Source organism: Notamacropus eugenii, chromosome 5 (assembly GCF_028372415.1).
Source record: "Notamacropus eugenii isolate mMacEug1 chromosome 5, mMacEug1.pri_v2, whole genome shotgun sequence".
NCBI classification, from domain to species: Eukaryota; Metazoa; Chordata; class Mammalia; order Diprotodontia; family Macropodidae; genus Notamacropus; species Notamacropus eugenii.
In genome coordinates this window covers 103,842,781-103,859,947 of record NC_092876.1, presented here as the reverse complement: position 1 = coordinate 103,859,947, position 17,167 = coordinate 103,842,781, and the positions used below count along the sequence as shown (strand labels likewise).

The window sequence follows — 17,167 nt, the reverse complement described above, 5'->3', positions numbered from 1 at the left end:
TCTGAACCAGTGTTTAAGCATAACAAAACCTAGGGTTTCAACCTCTGCAATTTCTGCATTGTGAGAGCATTATTTGGCAGCAGCTGCCTCTGACATGAACCCAGTGGGAGATATTTCTCCGGTAACTGTGGGAAGAAGACAAACAGCAGAGAAGACCCGTAATTCACAGGAGGAATAATTCATCCAAGAAAAGAGCAGGCAATCAAATCTAGGGGCTTAGATGGCTATACCCAAGTATACCAAGTGAGAGTACTAAACAGGAGAAATGAGAGTTTCCAACATAAGGAGGCGAATTTCAACTTAGAGCTGTCACTGAGACTTGTTGAGATGACATTCTCAAAGTTATAGCTTCTTTAAAAGAACAGAATAGATAAAAGCTGCACCGGTATGGGGTAACTGGCTAGCAAGATGAAAGATAGAGCTCACAGGGAATTTTCTTTCCTTTTTTTTTTGGGGGGGGGGGGTTGGATAAGACCTATGATTTCATTGGTATAGGGAATTCTACCAAAGCAAATTAATACCTGTTCAGCCACTTATCATTTTAAAGAATTATCTAGAGGCACCAAGAGATTGGTCATGTTCTTACATTCAACAAATGTGGAGTGATACCTGAACCCAGAAACTGACTCTGAGGCCTCTTGTCTCTCCAGCTAGGTGGCATAGTGGATAGAGTGTTGGATCTGGAGTCAGGAAGACCTGAGTTCAAATCTTACCTCAGACTCTTCCTAGATGAGTAACCCTAAGCAAGTCATATGGTATCTTCTCATCTGTTAAATGGGGATAATAATAGTACCTACTTCCCCAGGTTATTTTGAAGATAAAATGAGAGAATTGTAAAGAGCTTTGCCAACCTTAAAGAGCTATATAAATGCTATGCTAGCATTTGTTTCTCAAAGTATGATCTAGGGACCCCTAGGGGTAGTACCTGAGACCCTTTCAAGGGGTCCACAAGGTCAAAATGGTTTTTTATGATAATACTAAGATGTTTTCATTTATAATGTGGTAAACATTTCTAGATAGAACCCACAGAAACAAGAGCTCTTGGGGGGGGATTCCCAATAATTTTTTAGAGCATAAAAGGGTCCTGAGACCAAACGTTCTATGATAGACTTTCTGTCCATAAAGAATTTACTTAGATAAAATTTATTGATGTTAATACAAAGGATGTAGAAAGGGAGGGAGGGAGGGAGGGAGGAAGGAAGGAAGGAAGGAAGGAAGGAAGGAAGGAAGGAAGGAAGGAAGGAAGGAAGGAAGGAAGGAAGGAATGGAGGGAGGAAGGGAGGGAGGGAGGGAGGGAGGGAGGAAGGAAGGAAGGAAGGAAGGAAGGAAGGAAGGAAGGAAGGAAGGAAGGAAGGAAGGAAGGAAGAGGGGAAGGAAGGGAGGGAGGGAGGGAGGGAGGAAGGGAGGAAGGAAGGGAGGAAAGAAGGAAGGGAGGAAGGGAGGGAGGAAGGAAGGGAGGAAGGGAAAAATAAAGAGGGAGTGAGGAAGAAGGGAGTTAGGAAGTAAATAATAAGTGATCAATCAATAAACACCTATTAAACATGCACTATGGTCTAGCCACTGTGCTAAGCACTTTATACTGGAAAGTAGGTGTTATTATCCTCATCTTATAGTTGAGGAAATTAAGAGAGACAGAGATTAAATGACTTGCCCAGGATCACACAGCTAGTGAGTATCCGAGGCCAGATTTGGACTCGGGTCTTATTGACTCCAGCACCACTGGAGCACTACACCACCTAGCTGGCTCTAAGAAGGACATGTACCAGTCAGTGACACAGTCACCCCACTGGTCTGTTCTATCAGGACTGCAGATGGACCACTCGGCTTCCTAAACATTGGCACTTAGGCAATTTATACTCAGGAGGTCAAAGGGAGCTGGAGCCTTTCCCAAATGTGCTAATTTAGGATAAGCAGACCCCAATACACCAAATACGAATAAATTAGGTAAAGAAACTTGGAAAGTTCCTATGGTGTTCAGCAATGACTCCCATGAATTCATCAGTCACTCTAGATGTTTCTAGGTCTGCCCTATACTCTGTCTGTGGAGAGGAAGGGCTTGAGTCTGAGCAAATATCCACAGTGGCATCACATGTTAAGGAGATACTATGCTCACATAAGGAAATCCAGGAGCTTTAAGTGGGAAAATAGAGTGAAAGCCATTTGTATATGTATCAGGTGTAGGTGTGAAGAAGTATTCCAAAAACCAGCAGGATAAAAGAAGGAAATCAGGAGGAAATTCATCAAGATCTCAGAAAACATCATAATCCTGGGATAGAGGCAAGATAGAGCAGCACTAGGAAATTTCAATTATCTGGACATCTCTTAGAAGAAACATTTTGCTGACAAGAGCAACTGATAAATTAATGTCTTATCTCAATAAAAACAGAATTTTTTAAAGACCTGCCATTCTAAACCTGGTTCTCTAAAACAAGGAATAACTGCTTACTGATGTAGAAATGGGAGAATGATGTTTATTGAATATTACCTTGGTGTAGCAAAAGGGCTTCCAGGCAACAACAGTAGCTGCTAGCTAGAGCTGTGCACCCACAATTCTAAAAATGGATCTTTAGCAGGGGATTGTATAAGGAAGGGGCATTTCTATCAGGGCAGAGCCTATATGACTACACAAGACAACCAAGAACTTCCATTCAGACCCTCTGGGCACCAACTCTATGGTGACCCCTTAACTTCAGGTTCCTGGAAAGTAACTCTGTCTCATGGAGAATGAGGAAATGGGATATTCCTGTCTCCACGGTTTCTACTATTTTCCAACTAGCCCTGGTTCTTGTGAGTGCTGAGAGAGTCCCTATTCTGCTCTCGACCTTGCCAGACAAGCCCTCAGTGCACAGGTGTTCCTTCAGGGCATGTGAGAAAGGAGCCCCAGCTTCAAAGTAAGAAGCTCAGAAGAGTAAATTCTCAATCTAAAAGGGTAATAAATTTAGATTTCTAAAGTGGAAAGGACCTTTGATGTCACCTATTAACCTTATTTTATAAGGAAATACAGGAAAGTGAGGTCCAGAAGGTCAAGCGATTTTCTCAAAGTCATACTGGTACCAAGTCAAGATCTGAATCTTCGGCTCTCTGACTTCACATCCAGCGTTGTTTTCTCTGTATCATGCTGCCTTCCTAGCTCAACCCTGCCCTACCTCCCCAAGGGAGTCCAGGCTACTCTTCCTCCACTCATCTTGAGGGTTATTAGTTACGCATCTCTACTGAGTCTTTCGAATAATCATAATTCTGGGGACAGCAATGGGGGAGTGGGATTAGAGTAGGCCAACATCACGAGGAATTGTAAAGCAAAGACCAGGGAGATCTTCACAAGAGAAAATATTAAGACATAATAAAGAAATGCTACCTTAAATTGTGTAATGCTATTTTGTTTTTTAAAACAGATTTTCATGTATTGGTTTTTTTTCTGCCGTACAGAGAGCTGTGTGATAGACAAGCATTATTATCTCCATTTGACCAATGACCTCCACTAAAAGTCCTGTTCCAAGGCTTCATGCTGGTATAGAAGTGATCATGGGTTCTCTCTACATTGGACCTAAAGTTCTAGAAGGTCTCAACTGGAAAGGGCTTTGAGGCTAGGCAGGTGGCAGACTGTGGTCCAAGAAACAGCTTAACTCTCAAGAGGCTCATTACCACAATTAGCCACCAGCTAATTATCATCTTGGTCACTGCAATTCATAAAATGTTCTCATAATTCAATTCAGTAAGCATTTATTAAGTACTTTCCTATGTGCCAGATACTGGGGATACAAGTACAAAAAAAAAGTCCTTTCTCTTCAAGGAGTTTACATTCTATTAAGGCTTGGTGGTACTGCAATATTCATCCCTGATGATAAAGGATACTGTGAGTCATAGAGATTTTTAAATAATTCCCCGCCCTAAGGTCACACCACTCAGTAACAGGACCAGAATAGGAGCTCTGCTCCCTAGACTCCTGACCCCTAGTTCTGTGCTCTTGTGACCAGCCATCTTTCAAGAATGGGTCCAACAAATTCATGCAGCACCCCTGGCACATACTGTGTGAGACCTTTTATGCCTCGTTTAGACAGCCTGTTTATGATGATTTAAATGGGCTCTCCTTCAAGCATAACTCTAATTCTTCGGAATTTGGAGCTGTAGAACAATCCAGAATTTGGGGAGTTTCTAAAATCTTTTCTTGCACTGGCTTAAAAAAAAGCAAAAAACTAAACTTGTCAAAGAAATGATGACAATCTCAATAGGCATAGGTGGTGATAAGGGGGAACTCTGACTGTCAAGTAAACCTGACAAGGTACTATTCATAGCTGAATGCAAATTTGAGAAGTGCTCTGAAATCCTGTCCTGCCTGTGTAGATTAAATACCAGTTTACATTTTAGATGCACTGGGAACATCTGGCAGAAACTACAGTCTTAGGTTTTTTTCTGCTATCTGATGTTTTCATTATGAAAATGTTTGTTTAAATTTTTAAGATACATAAAAACAACAGTAAAGGGTGAAATGGGCATCTCCATTGGAATTCTAAGTTGTTTTGGTTAGAGAGACCCCTGGTGGCTGGAGAGGAAAAGGATGCATCATGCTCAGCCTGTCATTAAAAAACTGATACCTCTCCCTCAGTCACCATCCTCGTGAGACTGATAGTGCAGACCCAGAACTCTGGAGGAAAGGGTATCAAGCACTTCCTGGATATTTACAGTAGGCACCTGGAGGGAGTGGCAAAGGGTAGGAGAAAATGCCTGCCTTTTATTGGAATCAGGATACTGTCATTTCAAATTCCTGCCCTTTTCTACAAACATAAAGGTCTAGGTGACAACTTATGCTAACCTCAGGTGACCACTATGTGAATTGATTTTATGTTTAGATGGCTAAATACCATGATCAAGGAATACCCCCCATTCCTCCCTCCCACACACACAACCTCTTTCTCCCTCATTTGCCCCCAAGTGCCTGTCCACAAAAGAATACTGAATTTCCACCAACTTCTGTTTACATTTTAGCTCCTGGATGATTTTCCAGCTCAAAATACATCTCTGTGTATTCATCCTTTTTAAAAAGAGGGAAGTAAATGCTGGTATTTCAGCATTATTTAACATGCTTACCTTCTGTCCTGTAATTTCAACCTTGGTTATTGTCTTTGCACAAAGGAAAGGGCAGACACACATACACATACACATCTCTCTTTGGAGGTTGCCCAATGAGGGTGTTTGTGTCACTACCCAAGTGAAGGCTGCAATGAAGAATGGTTTCTGATGCTCTGACTGGCTCCACAGGATTCTTGTTGAGCAAAGAATGTGTTTTCACCTTGTACATGTAATCTGGGGGAAGGGGGGAGATCAAAACATGCACTGTTTTGCTGTTTGGATGTACACCTTCAATTAACTCAACAAATATAACTGTGCAAAGTTGTGGGCAAGTCAAATTTCTCTAAATTAAATAGCATTTTAAATGTAATTGATGGAGGGTCTTATTTAAAATGAACTCTGAAAGGAACCCCTTTTGTAAATTAAAAGATTCTTCAGTAACATGAATAACCAGTCACTCCTCATTCACTGGCATTTGGAGTTCAAATTTTGGTTTACATTGGGTTTTCTTCTGTTAACCTTGATCCCTTAAGTGAGCCTGTGACATCATCTTTGGCACCTGTTTTTCCCCAGTATTACTCCCATTTTCAGACACCATTCTTCTGAAATCAGAATTCATAAGCACGGAATGTCAGAACTGTGAACAGATCCCTAAATTTCTTCAATCATGGAAATAATACCAGGACTGTTTTTGATTTAAAATCTCATAGATTGTAGGGAAACATTGATGTTTTAGTTTGTCTCTTTATAACATCACATGTTGGAACCTTCTAAATGATAATGATTAAAAATATTTAGGTAGCAAATTCTCTCCCAGAGGAAAATCAAATCTTTAAAGTATCAGGACCATGATCTCCCGACTCTCCAACCTGACTACAGATGCAACGTTATTGTATTGTGTGATGCTATCTTGCTCGGTGATCTCATCAACTCCCATGGAGTCAATTATCATCTCTCTGGAGATGATTCTCCGATCATCAAGCCCTAACCTCTCTCCTGAACCTCCAGTCTTGCATCTCTAGATACTTCCTGCACATTGTATACTGGATTTAGACATACTAAACTCAACATGGCCAAAACTGAATTTGTTGTCTTTCCCCTAAAACTCTCCTCTTTTCCAAACTCCCCTCTTACTGTTGAGCTTAGTCATGTAATACTAATTAAGTACCTACTGTCTATCAGGCACTGTGCAAGCCCTTGGAGATACAAAGAATTCTAGTCATGTGGGTTTGCAACCTAGGCGTTACTCTCAACTCCTGACTCTCTCTCACCCTGCCATATCTTATCTGTTGCTAAATCTTGTCAGTTATATACTTGTCAATACAGTCTTAGAAAAGTATTGCTCTGGACTCACCACTTAATACCAAAAATGCATCCTGCTACTTCCAAAGAGAGAATAACGAATAGTTATAGAAATGGATAAAAATTAACAACTTTATTTTAAGGTTGCATAAGAAGTATTTCAAAAATGGTAAACATTCTATCAGGCCCAAAATAAATCCTTCAACTATTGCACATTTATGAGGGTTTTTTTCCTTTACAATTACATAAATATCTTCATGTGTATACAAACATGGCATTTACGGTTTTTAAAGCTTTTAAAAAATCAACAAGATTATCTTCATGTCATCATTAACTTAGAAAAATGGAAATTTTTACTGAGGAAAGTCAACAGAAAAGAAGGAAAAAGAAAAAGGTAAAGGGACAGGTAAGAAAATAGAATTCTGGATTTCAGAGGAAAAAACTCTAGGAAAATAAAATAGCCCATAATGTGGAAAAACTAACCTTCCTACAAACAGATGAAACTGTCCCATTATTGAACTCTGTTCAATGTCAGTGCAACTAACATTTATTTATAGCACATGTACCCCAGAAACTAGGGTGGAAAATTTCTTCACCTAAAAATGGTTTTTGGTGGCAAGTATTGATCATTGCTTGAAATAGCACAATATTTATCAGTCATGGCCCCTTTGTCCTCACAAATCCTCCAACCCCACTGTCTAATGGGTCCACTTAACTACTTCAGCTGGTGGAGTCTTTCCACCAGTCCACTTCCATATGGTCCCTTCAATTATCAGTTGCAGTGAATTAACTTGGACAATGAAAACAAGATCTATCTGCCTTCCTGATGTGGATGCCATTTGTAAGTAGCTGATGAATATAAAAAAATATGCATTTCTCATTTGAGAGGGTCCAATTGTCCCCCTTTGGCTCCCCCAAAATACTTCCTATTTTTCAGGGCTCATGTGGGTCTTCAGAAGGCCATGAATTAGCTGAGGAGGCTTCGATTTACTAAGGTTTCCTAAATAATCCTGTTTGAGTGCCTGCTTTCCACAGAAAACTCCCCACAGTTCTTCCTCCATCTCCCCCCCTGCTTGTAATCACAAACACCTGAACAGCATCCTGTGCTTAGCAGAGTGGCACTGCTGGCCCCTTTTGCCGGAGCCCCACAACCTCTAGGAAGAGAGGTTTTTAATCTGCTCTTAAATCTCAAGCTCTCAGCAGCAGATGCTGCTGCAGAACATGCCCCATTTCTCTGCAGTGAGAAGCAATGACTGAGGGGCCTTGGGAGATAAAGGCATTCCTCCTCACACAAAGATAGATGGTGAGCCATCTGGCACATATGTACAGATACACCACCTCAGCCAGGAAGTGCACAAGTCAAGTCAGGGTGGAGAAACATCGAAAGGAAAGAGAACAGACAGCAGCAGACACGGGGATTCTAGAGTTAGGGACCAAAGGATCATGACCACAAATTAAAGGAATACAAGCACGGGGGCCAGGGGTAGGGTCCTGGAGAGGGGAAAGAGATGGTGGGAAAAGGGGGAGGAAAGATCAGAATTGAAAAAGAGGTCATATGCTGTAAGAGAATGGCACTGTGAGGTAAACCTTGGTCTCAACAATATGATAAACATAAAGAGTTGCATTAATGAAAAAATGACAGGAAGTTTTTACATGGACTCTACAGAAAAGCTCAGTCAGCTTTTTGATTTCACCCCAAATGGTAAAAGGGAAACCATGAGGAACATTGGTTTTCCTTTTGTTTGTAGGGGATTTTTTTCCTTCTCCAAAAGCAAAGAATTGATAAAATGGTGGAAGCTGAAGCTTTTCTCCTGTATTTTCCAAACCCATGTTAAAGATGGTTGCCATGGACTAGAACTTTTTCTTAGGCCTAAAATTGTTTCTGGGAAAAGCCATAGGTTGCTCTGATCAAGAACAAGTGTATCAGAATTGCTCCCAATGCCAGGGAAGATTTCAGTTCATCCCAACAAAGGAAAAGTGATGCTACAGTTGTTTAGCTGAGCTGAAGCCAAAGAATTCCTCCCCATCTCCTTTTGTGTATGGGGGAACTTACTGCTCCTCTGGGAAACATGGCACAGTGATAATGCTATGAATGTTCTGTGATGGCTGCCATCTTTCAGATGGACTGTTCTTCATCCCGATCAAGTAGTGACCATTTGTCCCCTCCATCCTCTATCAGGATGCTGTGTGGAGACAACCTATCTGATGTCAGGGAGGACAGTGACACTTGGCTGACATAGCTGACCTGATCCCTGGTCTTGTTATCTCTTCGCCGGTCATCCATCCCAATGTGAACGCTGACCTGGGATGGGTTAAGAGGTTTCATGTAGCCATGGGCCTGGGCTTCATACTTTTCCATATCTGGTTTCTTGTAACTAGAAAGAGGGAGATAAGGAAAGTCTTATGGAATTTTTTTAGCATTTCTTTTTAGCTCTTGTAGACTAAGGAAATGTTACACCTGCTGAAAGACTTTAAACAACTATGACCCCGAAAAGAAAAGTTAGAAAGACAGTACTAAGGACTGCCCCATTTATGTTACAGTCTATTTTTATTTATTTTTTAATTTATATATGTATAATTTATTCTATTTCGCTTATTTATGGCTGTTTGTTTTTACTCTAATCATGCCCAGCTACACCTCTCCTCCCACCAAACAGAACTTCCCAAGTAACCAGGGAAAGGAATTTAAACAAAGACAGCAGACTGGGTGATCACATGTGATTACGTATGAGGCATTCCTCACCTACCTCTCCAACAACAGAAGCTAAGCTTCCCTCCTCCCCCTTTAAAGGGAAAAATGGCTCATCTTGCCAAGGGGCAGGAGTTTTTCTCCTACTCTAAAAACTTCCCAAGCAGTAGGCATCTTTAAAAAAGGAGTGAAAGAGCAAAGATGACACCATCTGGATACAATGCAGAGCAGTGAAGCCCAGCATTTAGCAATCATCACTGGTCAGAGTTTGATGTTCATGAATCATTTTACAAGTAGCACATTCAGCTCCACTGGGGACTCCCCATTGTGGCGACCCCAGACTTATGGATGAGCCTTCTCAAGATCAGAAAGAAGAAAAGCTCTGCTAGGAAGGTGACCTGGCTTTTTCCAGCAGGGGTAGCCTTTCTGTCCCGGACCTCATGCCCTCCCTTTACTTTCTATGGCACTTACAATTTCAGCTGGAGCGAGGAAAGTACTACAGACACGGAAGAGGCAGCCATGGCAGCAGATCCCATCCACGGCTGTAGCACAGTGCCAATGGGCATGAACACACCTAGACAACAAGAAACACACACACTATAAAATTTAAAAACAAACAAAACCAACCTCAGCCTCACTTTTAAAGCCCTAGACAAAATGATTCCCATGCACCTTTCCATTTTTGTTTTATATTTCTCTCCTTTTTTCAGAAAAAAGGAGTGTTTATTAAGTGCCTACTAAGTGCTAGACAGCAGTCACAAAAAAGAAGAGTGAACTAATCCTTACTATCAAGGTTTATGTTCTAAAATGCGACCTTTTGGTTAAATGGGCTTGATAGCACTACCACAATCAATCCATCAATAAATAACACTTACTACAAGCCAGGCCCTATGTTAAATATTGGAGAATACAAAAAGAAGCAAAAGAGAGTCCCTGCCCTCAAGGAGCTTACAATCTAATAAAAGAAACATGCAAATCTATACAAAGCCAGCCACACGCAGAATAAATAGGGAATAATTAACAGAGTGAAGGCACTGGAATTAAGAGGGGTGGAGGAAGGCTTCCTTTACAAAGTGGGATATTAATTGGGACTTAAAAGGAAAACAGGCAGGTCGGTAATCAGAACACTCCAGGCACAGGGACGGCCAGAGGAAATGCCTGAAGGTCAAAGATGAGACCAGTGTCACTGGTTGAAGAGTACGGTGGGGTGCAGGGTGTCAGCAGACTGGAAAAGCAGAAGGGGACTAGGGTATGATAATCTTCATCTTCCTCCTCTGCAATGATGACTCAGGTGGTCCAGATGGTTCTGGAGTAGAGTGAGGCTGGTGACTTTGCACACCCTGCCTCACTTAAATCCAATTCACTTGCAAGTCAATATGCCACCTTCCTGAGGTCACTGGTCCTCTTCAGAATGAAGCACAAACAACAATTTCTGTGCAGTAGTAGCTGCTACACTGGGGACCCAACTGGCCAGTTCCACTTGGGCAATGCTGCTTCCTCCCTCCTCTCCCTCTGTCCACACAGGGAATCATACCTTTAACCTGTTGGTGTTCTCCCAAAGGAATATAAATTTTGTTTGGATATCTGGGGCAAGACCTTAAATGATCCCTCCTCCCAATTCCTAGTGTTCCCTCCCACTTTGTGGATACTCTAAGTTGGCTGGCCTGTGTGAGCAGGCTGTCTTCCCTCCAGTAGACTGTAAGTTCCTTGAGGTAAGGGAACATTTTGTTTTAGACTTCGTATACCTAATGCCTTGCACCTAGGAGGTGTTTAATAATGTTTGTTGAATTTAATTACTCAGCCCTTAAGGAAGCAAAAGGAAAGCATGTCCTACACCAATTCACAACAATCCCAGGACTACTTTTGGTTGTTCTAACTCAGGCAAAAAGTCCACCCTGTTTCTAAACCACTGTTCTACCAGTGACATCATCCGGCTGTGAACCATGATAGCAAGAGAATCCAAATTGTGGGTATCCAGAAGGCAGAATCCAGATCTGGAAATGGAGAGTAGGGGGGAGCAGGTTACCTCAAGAAAGGGCATAAAATAAATTGGCCAGCAGATGTGTAACTGACAAAGCTGTGCTAGTCCCACCTTCAGAATGGAGAACCAAGGACAGCCCTGGGTGCTGTGCTAGTCACCATATTGAAAAGTCCAGAGGAAGTCCTCCAGCCGACCAGGGAGATCTGGTGGGGAGGAGGATTTGTGGGAGGGAACAACTGCAATAGTGAAGGAACGAGAGGGCATGGAGACTTGTGGTCTGCACCATCTGACAGAGTACCCCCATCTAGGTAATCACAGAAGCTACAACGGTCAACAAGACCCGAAACCCAAGAGGCTCCCCTTGGGAAACAGCAATCTGTGTTTTATATGTTTCTCTCTCTTCTCCTCTCTCCCTTTTGTTGTTGTTTGGTCCATTTCAGTTGTGTCCAACTCTTCTTTGTGGCCCCTTGGCAGAGATACTGGAGTGGATTTCCTTCAGCTCATTTTACAGATGAAGAAACTGAGGCAAACAGGGTGAAGTGGCTTGCTAAGGGTCACACAGCTAGTAAGTGGAGGCCAGATTTGAACTCAGAGAGATGTCTTCCCGTCTCCACACCCAGCACTCTGTGCACTGTGGCACCACCTAGCCTCTGCAGCCCCTCACATCCCCTCCCTTAGCACTGTCAAAATCATCTTCTCTACTGAGTGCTCACTGGGCACAAGACACTTTAAAATGAAACAATTCAACTATTACATTTTCAAAGCTAGAGGGCATGATATCGTGGAATTGTAAAAGGGACTTAGTGCTCCTTAATGATCCCATCTGTTCGGCTCTTCCTGAAACTGGTCAGCCTATGGCATTGTAAGGTTTAAGGACATATTTTATAGATGTATATAATTTATCAAGGCATTTGAAGAAAGGTTTGGAAAAAGGAAAGTGAAACCCTAGAAGGGAGCATGGTATAGAGGAAAGCATTCTGATCCTGGAGTCAAGAGGGCCTGGGTTCAAATCTTGCCTAGAATACCACCTAAGTGTCTTTGCAAAAGTCACAACTTCCCTGGGTCTTTGCTTCCTCATCCATAAAATGAGGGAGGGTTGCATCAGGTGACTTCTGATGCCCTTGAAATTCTCTATCTATGATCATAAGTAGCAGACATGATCAGAAAAAAAAATTAGGGAAAAGTTACATTAACACAGGAGAGAGGGTTGGTTTTGTTGTTGTTGTTTTTTTTAATGCAGGCTACTGGTACAAAGTTATTGATTACAATAACAATTTTTTTTTGTATTTACAGATCACTACTGAGTCCTACTTAGGTGCTTCATCATGGTGAGAATTTCAAAGGCCATGCCTACACTGCACAAATTCTGGCAGGTCCTTTCAAGCTGAAGGCTTCAAATGCTCACCTAGTAGTGAATTACATGTCTTTTTAGAATATAAGCTACTTGAGGGTAGGCTTATCTCCTTTGTATACTTGTACCTATAATCTCTAGCACATAGCAGGCATTCAAGAAAGGCTTGTCAGTCTTGTCCAGAATTAGCGGTTGCCTACTAGAAGCTTAGGTTGTGGGTGACGAATTTTTTCAAGGAGAAACTCAAGTCTAAGACCCTGAGAACAAGCTATACTGGTGGACAGAATTCATGATGACTCAATACCAGACCATTGGAGTGTTTAAAGATCAGTTTTCACTCAAGGACACTGAAGAATTTTGTTTTAACAGAAACAAGGGGCTTGGTCCCGACATGGTACAGATGGGGAAACCAAGATGGGTGAAATGACCTGTCCATACAAGCACCTGGCTCTTTATCAGACTGGAAAGTATTGGAGGTGAAAGTAAGTTTTCAACCATAATTCTGAGAGGAGAGGACGGTTCTCTCACCCTAATGAATGAAGAATGAATGCTGGCAAGAGCACTAATCTCTGTTACATGAGCCACCTGTAATTACAAAGAGAGCGAGAGCGAGAGAGAGAGAGAGAGACTAAAGACTGAAAAAGTCATTTTCAGAGATTACATCCCTCTTCTCAACCGCAGTGTGAGCATTTCTCTGCATTAGACATTCCAGTCCTATTCCTCAGTTTCCTCAGCTGTAAAAGGGAGGTGATAATGACATCTACCTCTCAGGATGCTTGTGAACATAAAATGAGATCATCTACAGAATGCTTTGCAAACCTTAAAGCACCAGGTGAGTGCTATCTATGGAAACGTTAGCGTTCTGACTCTAGAAGTTCAAAGGGAGTAGGGAGGGAAGGAGATGCTTGAGCTAGGCATTACAGACTTTAGACAGAGGGCTTCATCTTGATAAGATCTAAAAGAAGAGATGGATCTTCGGATTGAGATAAATGTGGGCAAAGTAGAAAGGGGTGTTGGCATAGGGAGACAGGAGCTGGGCAAGTGGGGACAAAGATACTCTGATACTTTACAAGATGTGAGATTTCACCTGTTCAGCAACACTCCCTCTAGGATCACAGATTACAACTCCTCCATATAGTGTCAAATATGGCAGAAAGAAAGCTGGACTTGGAGGGTGGGTTTGGGTCCTGGTTCTGACACTTCTTAGCTGCCTGACCCTGGGCATTTAACCTTTCTTTCCCTGCTTCCTCATTTGCAAAAAATGGAGTTAATAATATTTGCCCTACCTTAAAGTGAGTCAAGTGCTTTATAAGTCTTAAAAATGCCAGCTGTTATATTGCCTGATGTACTAGGGGCCTTTCTCATGAGAACATAAAGATAGCATGGTTTCTGCTTTCACACACTTACCCCGAGAAGGAAAGATGTCCCTCCCACTTACATGGGCAGTGCAGATAAATATTGTTCATTTGTTTTTTTTGGTGAAAATGTCCTATGATCCTATTGGTACCTCAGGAAACCCCATTCTCTCCTTTGATGGATAGATCCAAGTAAACAGTTTCCTATCTATCTCCCAAAAATACAGACAGAAAAATCGATGATACAGCTAGCTATCCCTCCCCATCAGAGGTTACACTCTACCATCTCTAATTCATAAAAAAATTAAACCAAGAGAGTTCCTCTGCTCCTCCTTCTTCGGAGTCAGAAGCCAACTTGAACATCTTTGCACCAAACCAGCTGCAAATCACTACCTACCTGCTGCAATGGGTATCCCAACTAGGTTATAAATTAAGGCCAAGATCAGATTTATTCGTATTCTCCGGACAGTTCTCTTGGAAAGATGGATGCTAGCAACCACATCGAGCAAATCGTTCTGAAACACAGGAGCATACTGTAACTCAGGAAGCCATCTTCATCGACTACACCGTCCTCCCATCCCATTTCCCTCCCCTGGTTAGGAAAAAAAAAGGCAGGAAGATGGAGCTAAGCTCACCCTAATGAGGACGACATCAGCAGCTTCAATAGCTACATCTGTCCCCGTTCCAATAGCAATACCGACATCAGCCCTTGCCAAGGCTGGAGAGTCATTCACTCCATCTCCGACCATGGCCACTTTCTTCCCTTGGTTTTGAAGCTCCTGGACCTTGGCCACCTTGTGAGAGGGGAGGACCTCTGCAAAAACTTTGCTAATGCCCACCTGGAAAGGAAAGAAAATCACAGTGTGGTATCATGAGACCAAAAACAGCCTTCAGAAGTCCACAGCTTCCACTCCTTCCGCTTGCACCAAAAACATGTCCTGAAAGAGGGTGACCAGGAGAGATGGGATACGCTGGGAAAGATAAGAGAATACTGTCCTCATGCCTTGACAAGATAAGGCCATGTGGTACATCCATAGCAGTAAGGCAATATGTGAAAGAGGGCTGGACCTTGGGAAACTCCTGCAACTTTTCTGAGCCTTAGTTTTCTCATCTTTAAAATGGGGATGATGATGACACTTGTACCACCTACCCTACAGGGCTGATGCAAAGAAAGCATTATAAATCTCAAGGCACCATATAAATGTGGACTGTAATTACCCTATTATCAAGGGAGAAACTGGAAATGGATATAAATATCAGAAGACTAAACTCTTCTGGGATGGCTACTAAGTAATAAAGTGTGCACTTAGAGAATTTAAGGGAGATCACAAAATCATAGACTTGTAGAACTGAAAGAGACCACAGGGACCTCCAGTAGAGTACAAGCTCTGTGAGAGCAGGCACTGCTTAGCACAGTGCCTGGATATAGTGAGAGTTTAACGAATGTTTATTGGGATAAGTTGCCACAGTGGCTCCAATTTTAGGCGGTAGTTATTAAAAGAGGGTCAAGGTATTGAGGTTTTGTCAGCATGCATATATTCAATAACTTGTACCAAGAATACTTTTCCTACCACAAGTTTTATTAATGGAATTTATCTGACATCCAAACAAAGCTTCCTCACATTCCAACCCATTCCTTTTATGGAGGAGGAGAGAAGTGACCTGCCCAAAACCACATAGGAAGTCAGTGGCAGAGGTGGAGAACAAAGGTTTTTCTCTAAACTCCCATTCCAGAGCTCAGTCACAGATTACTTCTGGCTGAGCTTCTCAGGTAAACATCAGCTAGTGGGAAAGCACTATCTCCTCCACCTCTGGGCACATGAGAAGGCAAATTCTGCTTTCCTGAATCCTCCAGAACCCAAGATTTAATGGAGCGTAACTAGAAAATTGCCATTATATACTCCCAATCCATAAGACCCCTTCTCGTACCAATTCCCGTGTCCTGAGTTCCAGCCAATTTCTGGAAAACAAGAAGTAATGATGCCTGCATGCAAATAAATGTAAACTGTAAATTACATTGCACGAGGGCACCTGAATTTACTGATACTTTTTTCATCAGTTGTTGCTAAAGATAAGGCAGTTTTTAAAAGTACAAGATCATGTACAGTTGTGGTCAGAGCTGTCCCCTGGAAACACTTCTAATCTCATTTCTAGGGCCCCCAATCTTTGTTTTTGGCCTCCCTTTTCTGGCAAGACAATACAGAGTTAGAGGACAAAGACCTGGCTTTGTTATTGCTTCTCTGAGGGACCCTGGACAAGTCCCAACATCCCTGGACCTCAGTTTCCCTACTGATAAAATGAGGGGGTGGGACTCTACAGTCTCTAAATCCTAGAATACTGTGAGGTTTGATATGCCCCCTATACCACCCCTCCCCAACTCCTCTCTCTGGCCCATGTCTCATGTTCTGAATTTCTTTTCTTTCTTTTAAATCATCAAAATCTGCTTACAACTATGTGATATAGGTAAGGTCTACATGTTTCTTTAATATTGGAAAATGACACCATCTTGGGAAAATTAGTTTCTTCATCCATGAGAGGCTAGAGGTGAACTGAGTTAGAGATTCTTAACTTGGAGTCTGGGTCCATGGACAGATTTCAGGGGATCTGTGAACTCAGAAGGGAAAAATGACATCTTTATTTTCACTAACCTCTAACTGAAATTTATGATTTCCTTCAATTCTTTAAAAACATTACTCTGAGCAGAGGCTCATGGTCTGGATGCCAAAGTGCCAGAGGGTCCATGACATACAAAGGTTGAGGACTCCTAAACCAGATGATCTCTAAGGTCACTTCCAGCTCTAAAATTCTGCATCAGAAATGAAAAGCTCACACTGAGGTATGAGGGACTAGAAGGTTTACTGGGCTGTCTGGTAAAGGGATATTTGCTTTTTAAACAGGAACCATAATGCTTTATCCAAAGAAATAAATCACTACTAGTGTATTTTGGGACAGCTGATGGACAAATGGAGACACCTTCTCAGATCCCCTCAAGTCATACTCGATAGAAATCTAATAACAGTCATAGCAATGACAGCTGACATTTACATGGAGTTTGTCAGGTTTTGCAAAGTGCTTCACACACATTATTTCATCTGATCTTCACAACTTTGTGCAGCAGATGTTGTCATGATCCCCATTTTTGGATGAGAACATTGAGGTACGGAGACATTAAGGGATGTACCCACAAGTGTTTGAGGCAGGATTAAAATCCAGGCGGTCCTGACCCCAAATCTAGTATACAGTCTACTACTGCATGCTGCCCTTCTCTCTAATGACCTAAAGGGACCATTTCAAGGACGGAAAATGCATCAAGTTGATGTTCGAAAGCATGTCAGTCCAACTATAAGCAAAGAAGAAATCATCAAAGGCACAGTCACTAGCAGCGGCATTTTTGTGAAGTTTTTACCCTAGATTTGGTTTGG

The 17,167-nt window shown here is 42.0% G+C and overlaps 1 protein-coding gene and 1 long non-coding RNA gene across 4 annotated transcripts in view; one reads left to right on the top strand and one right to left on the bottom strand.

Moving 5' to 3' along the window:
• Window positions 1–14,168, top strand: part of LOC140504974 (uncharacterized) — a 73,799-nt gene extending 59,631 nt beyond the window's left edge. The window contains exon 4 of the long non-coding RNA XR_011967293.1: window positions 12,333–14,168. This is a non-coding gene — a long non-coding RNA (uncharacterized lncRNA). The remainder of the gene's footprint in view (window positions 1–12,332) is intronic.
• The window catches only part of ATP7B (ATPase copper transporting beta), a 121,226-nt gene continuing 110,542 nt past the window's right edge, over window positions 6,484–17,167 (bottom strand). For all 3 annotated transcript variants that reach the window (XM_072610461.1, XM_072610463.1, XM_072610462.1), the window contains 4 exons: window positions 14,381–14,584; window positions 14,143–14,260; window positions 9,530–9,632; window positions 6,484–8,744 (listed from right to left, as the gene is read on the bottom strand). In XM_072610461.1, coding sequence (XP_072466562.1) covers window positions 8,486–8,744; window positions 9,530–9,632; window positions 14,143–14,260; window positions 14,381–14,584 — 684 coding nt within the window. In that variant the 3' untranslated portion in view covers window positions 6,484–8,485. The remainder of the gene's footprint in view (window positions 8,745–9,529; window positions 9,633–14,142; window positions 14,261–14,380; window positions 14,585–17,167) is intronic.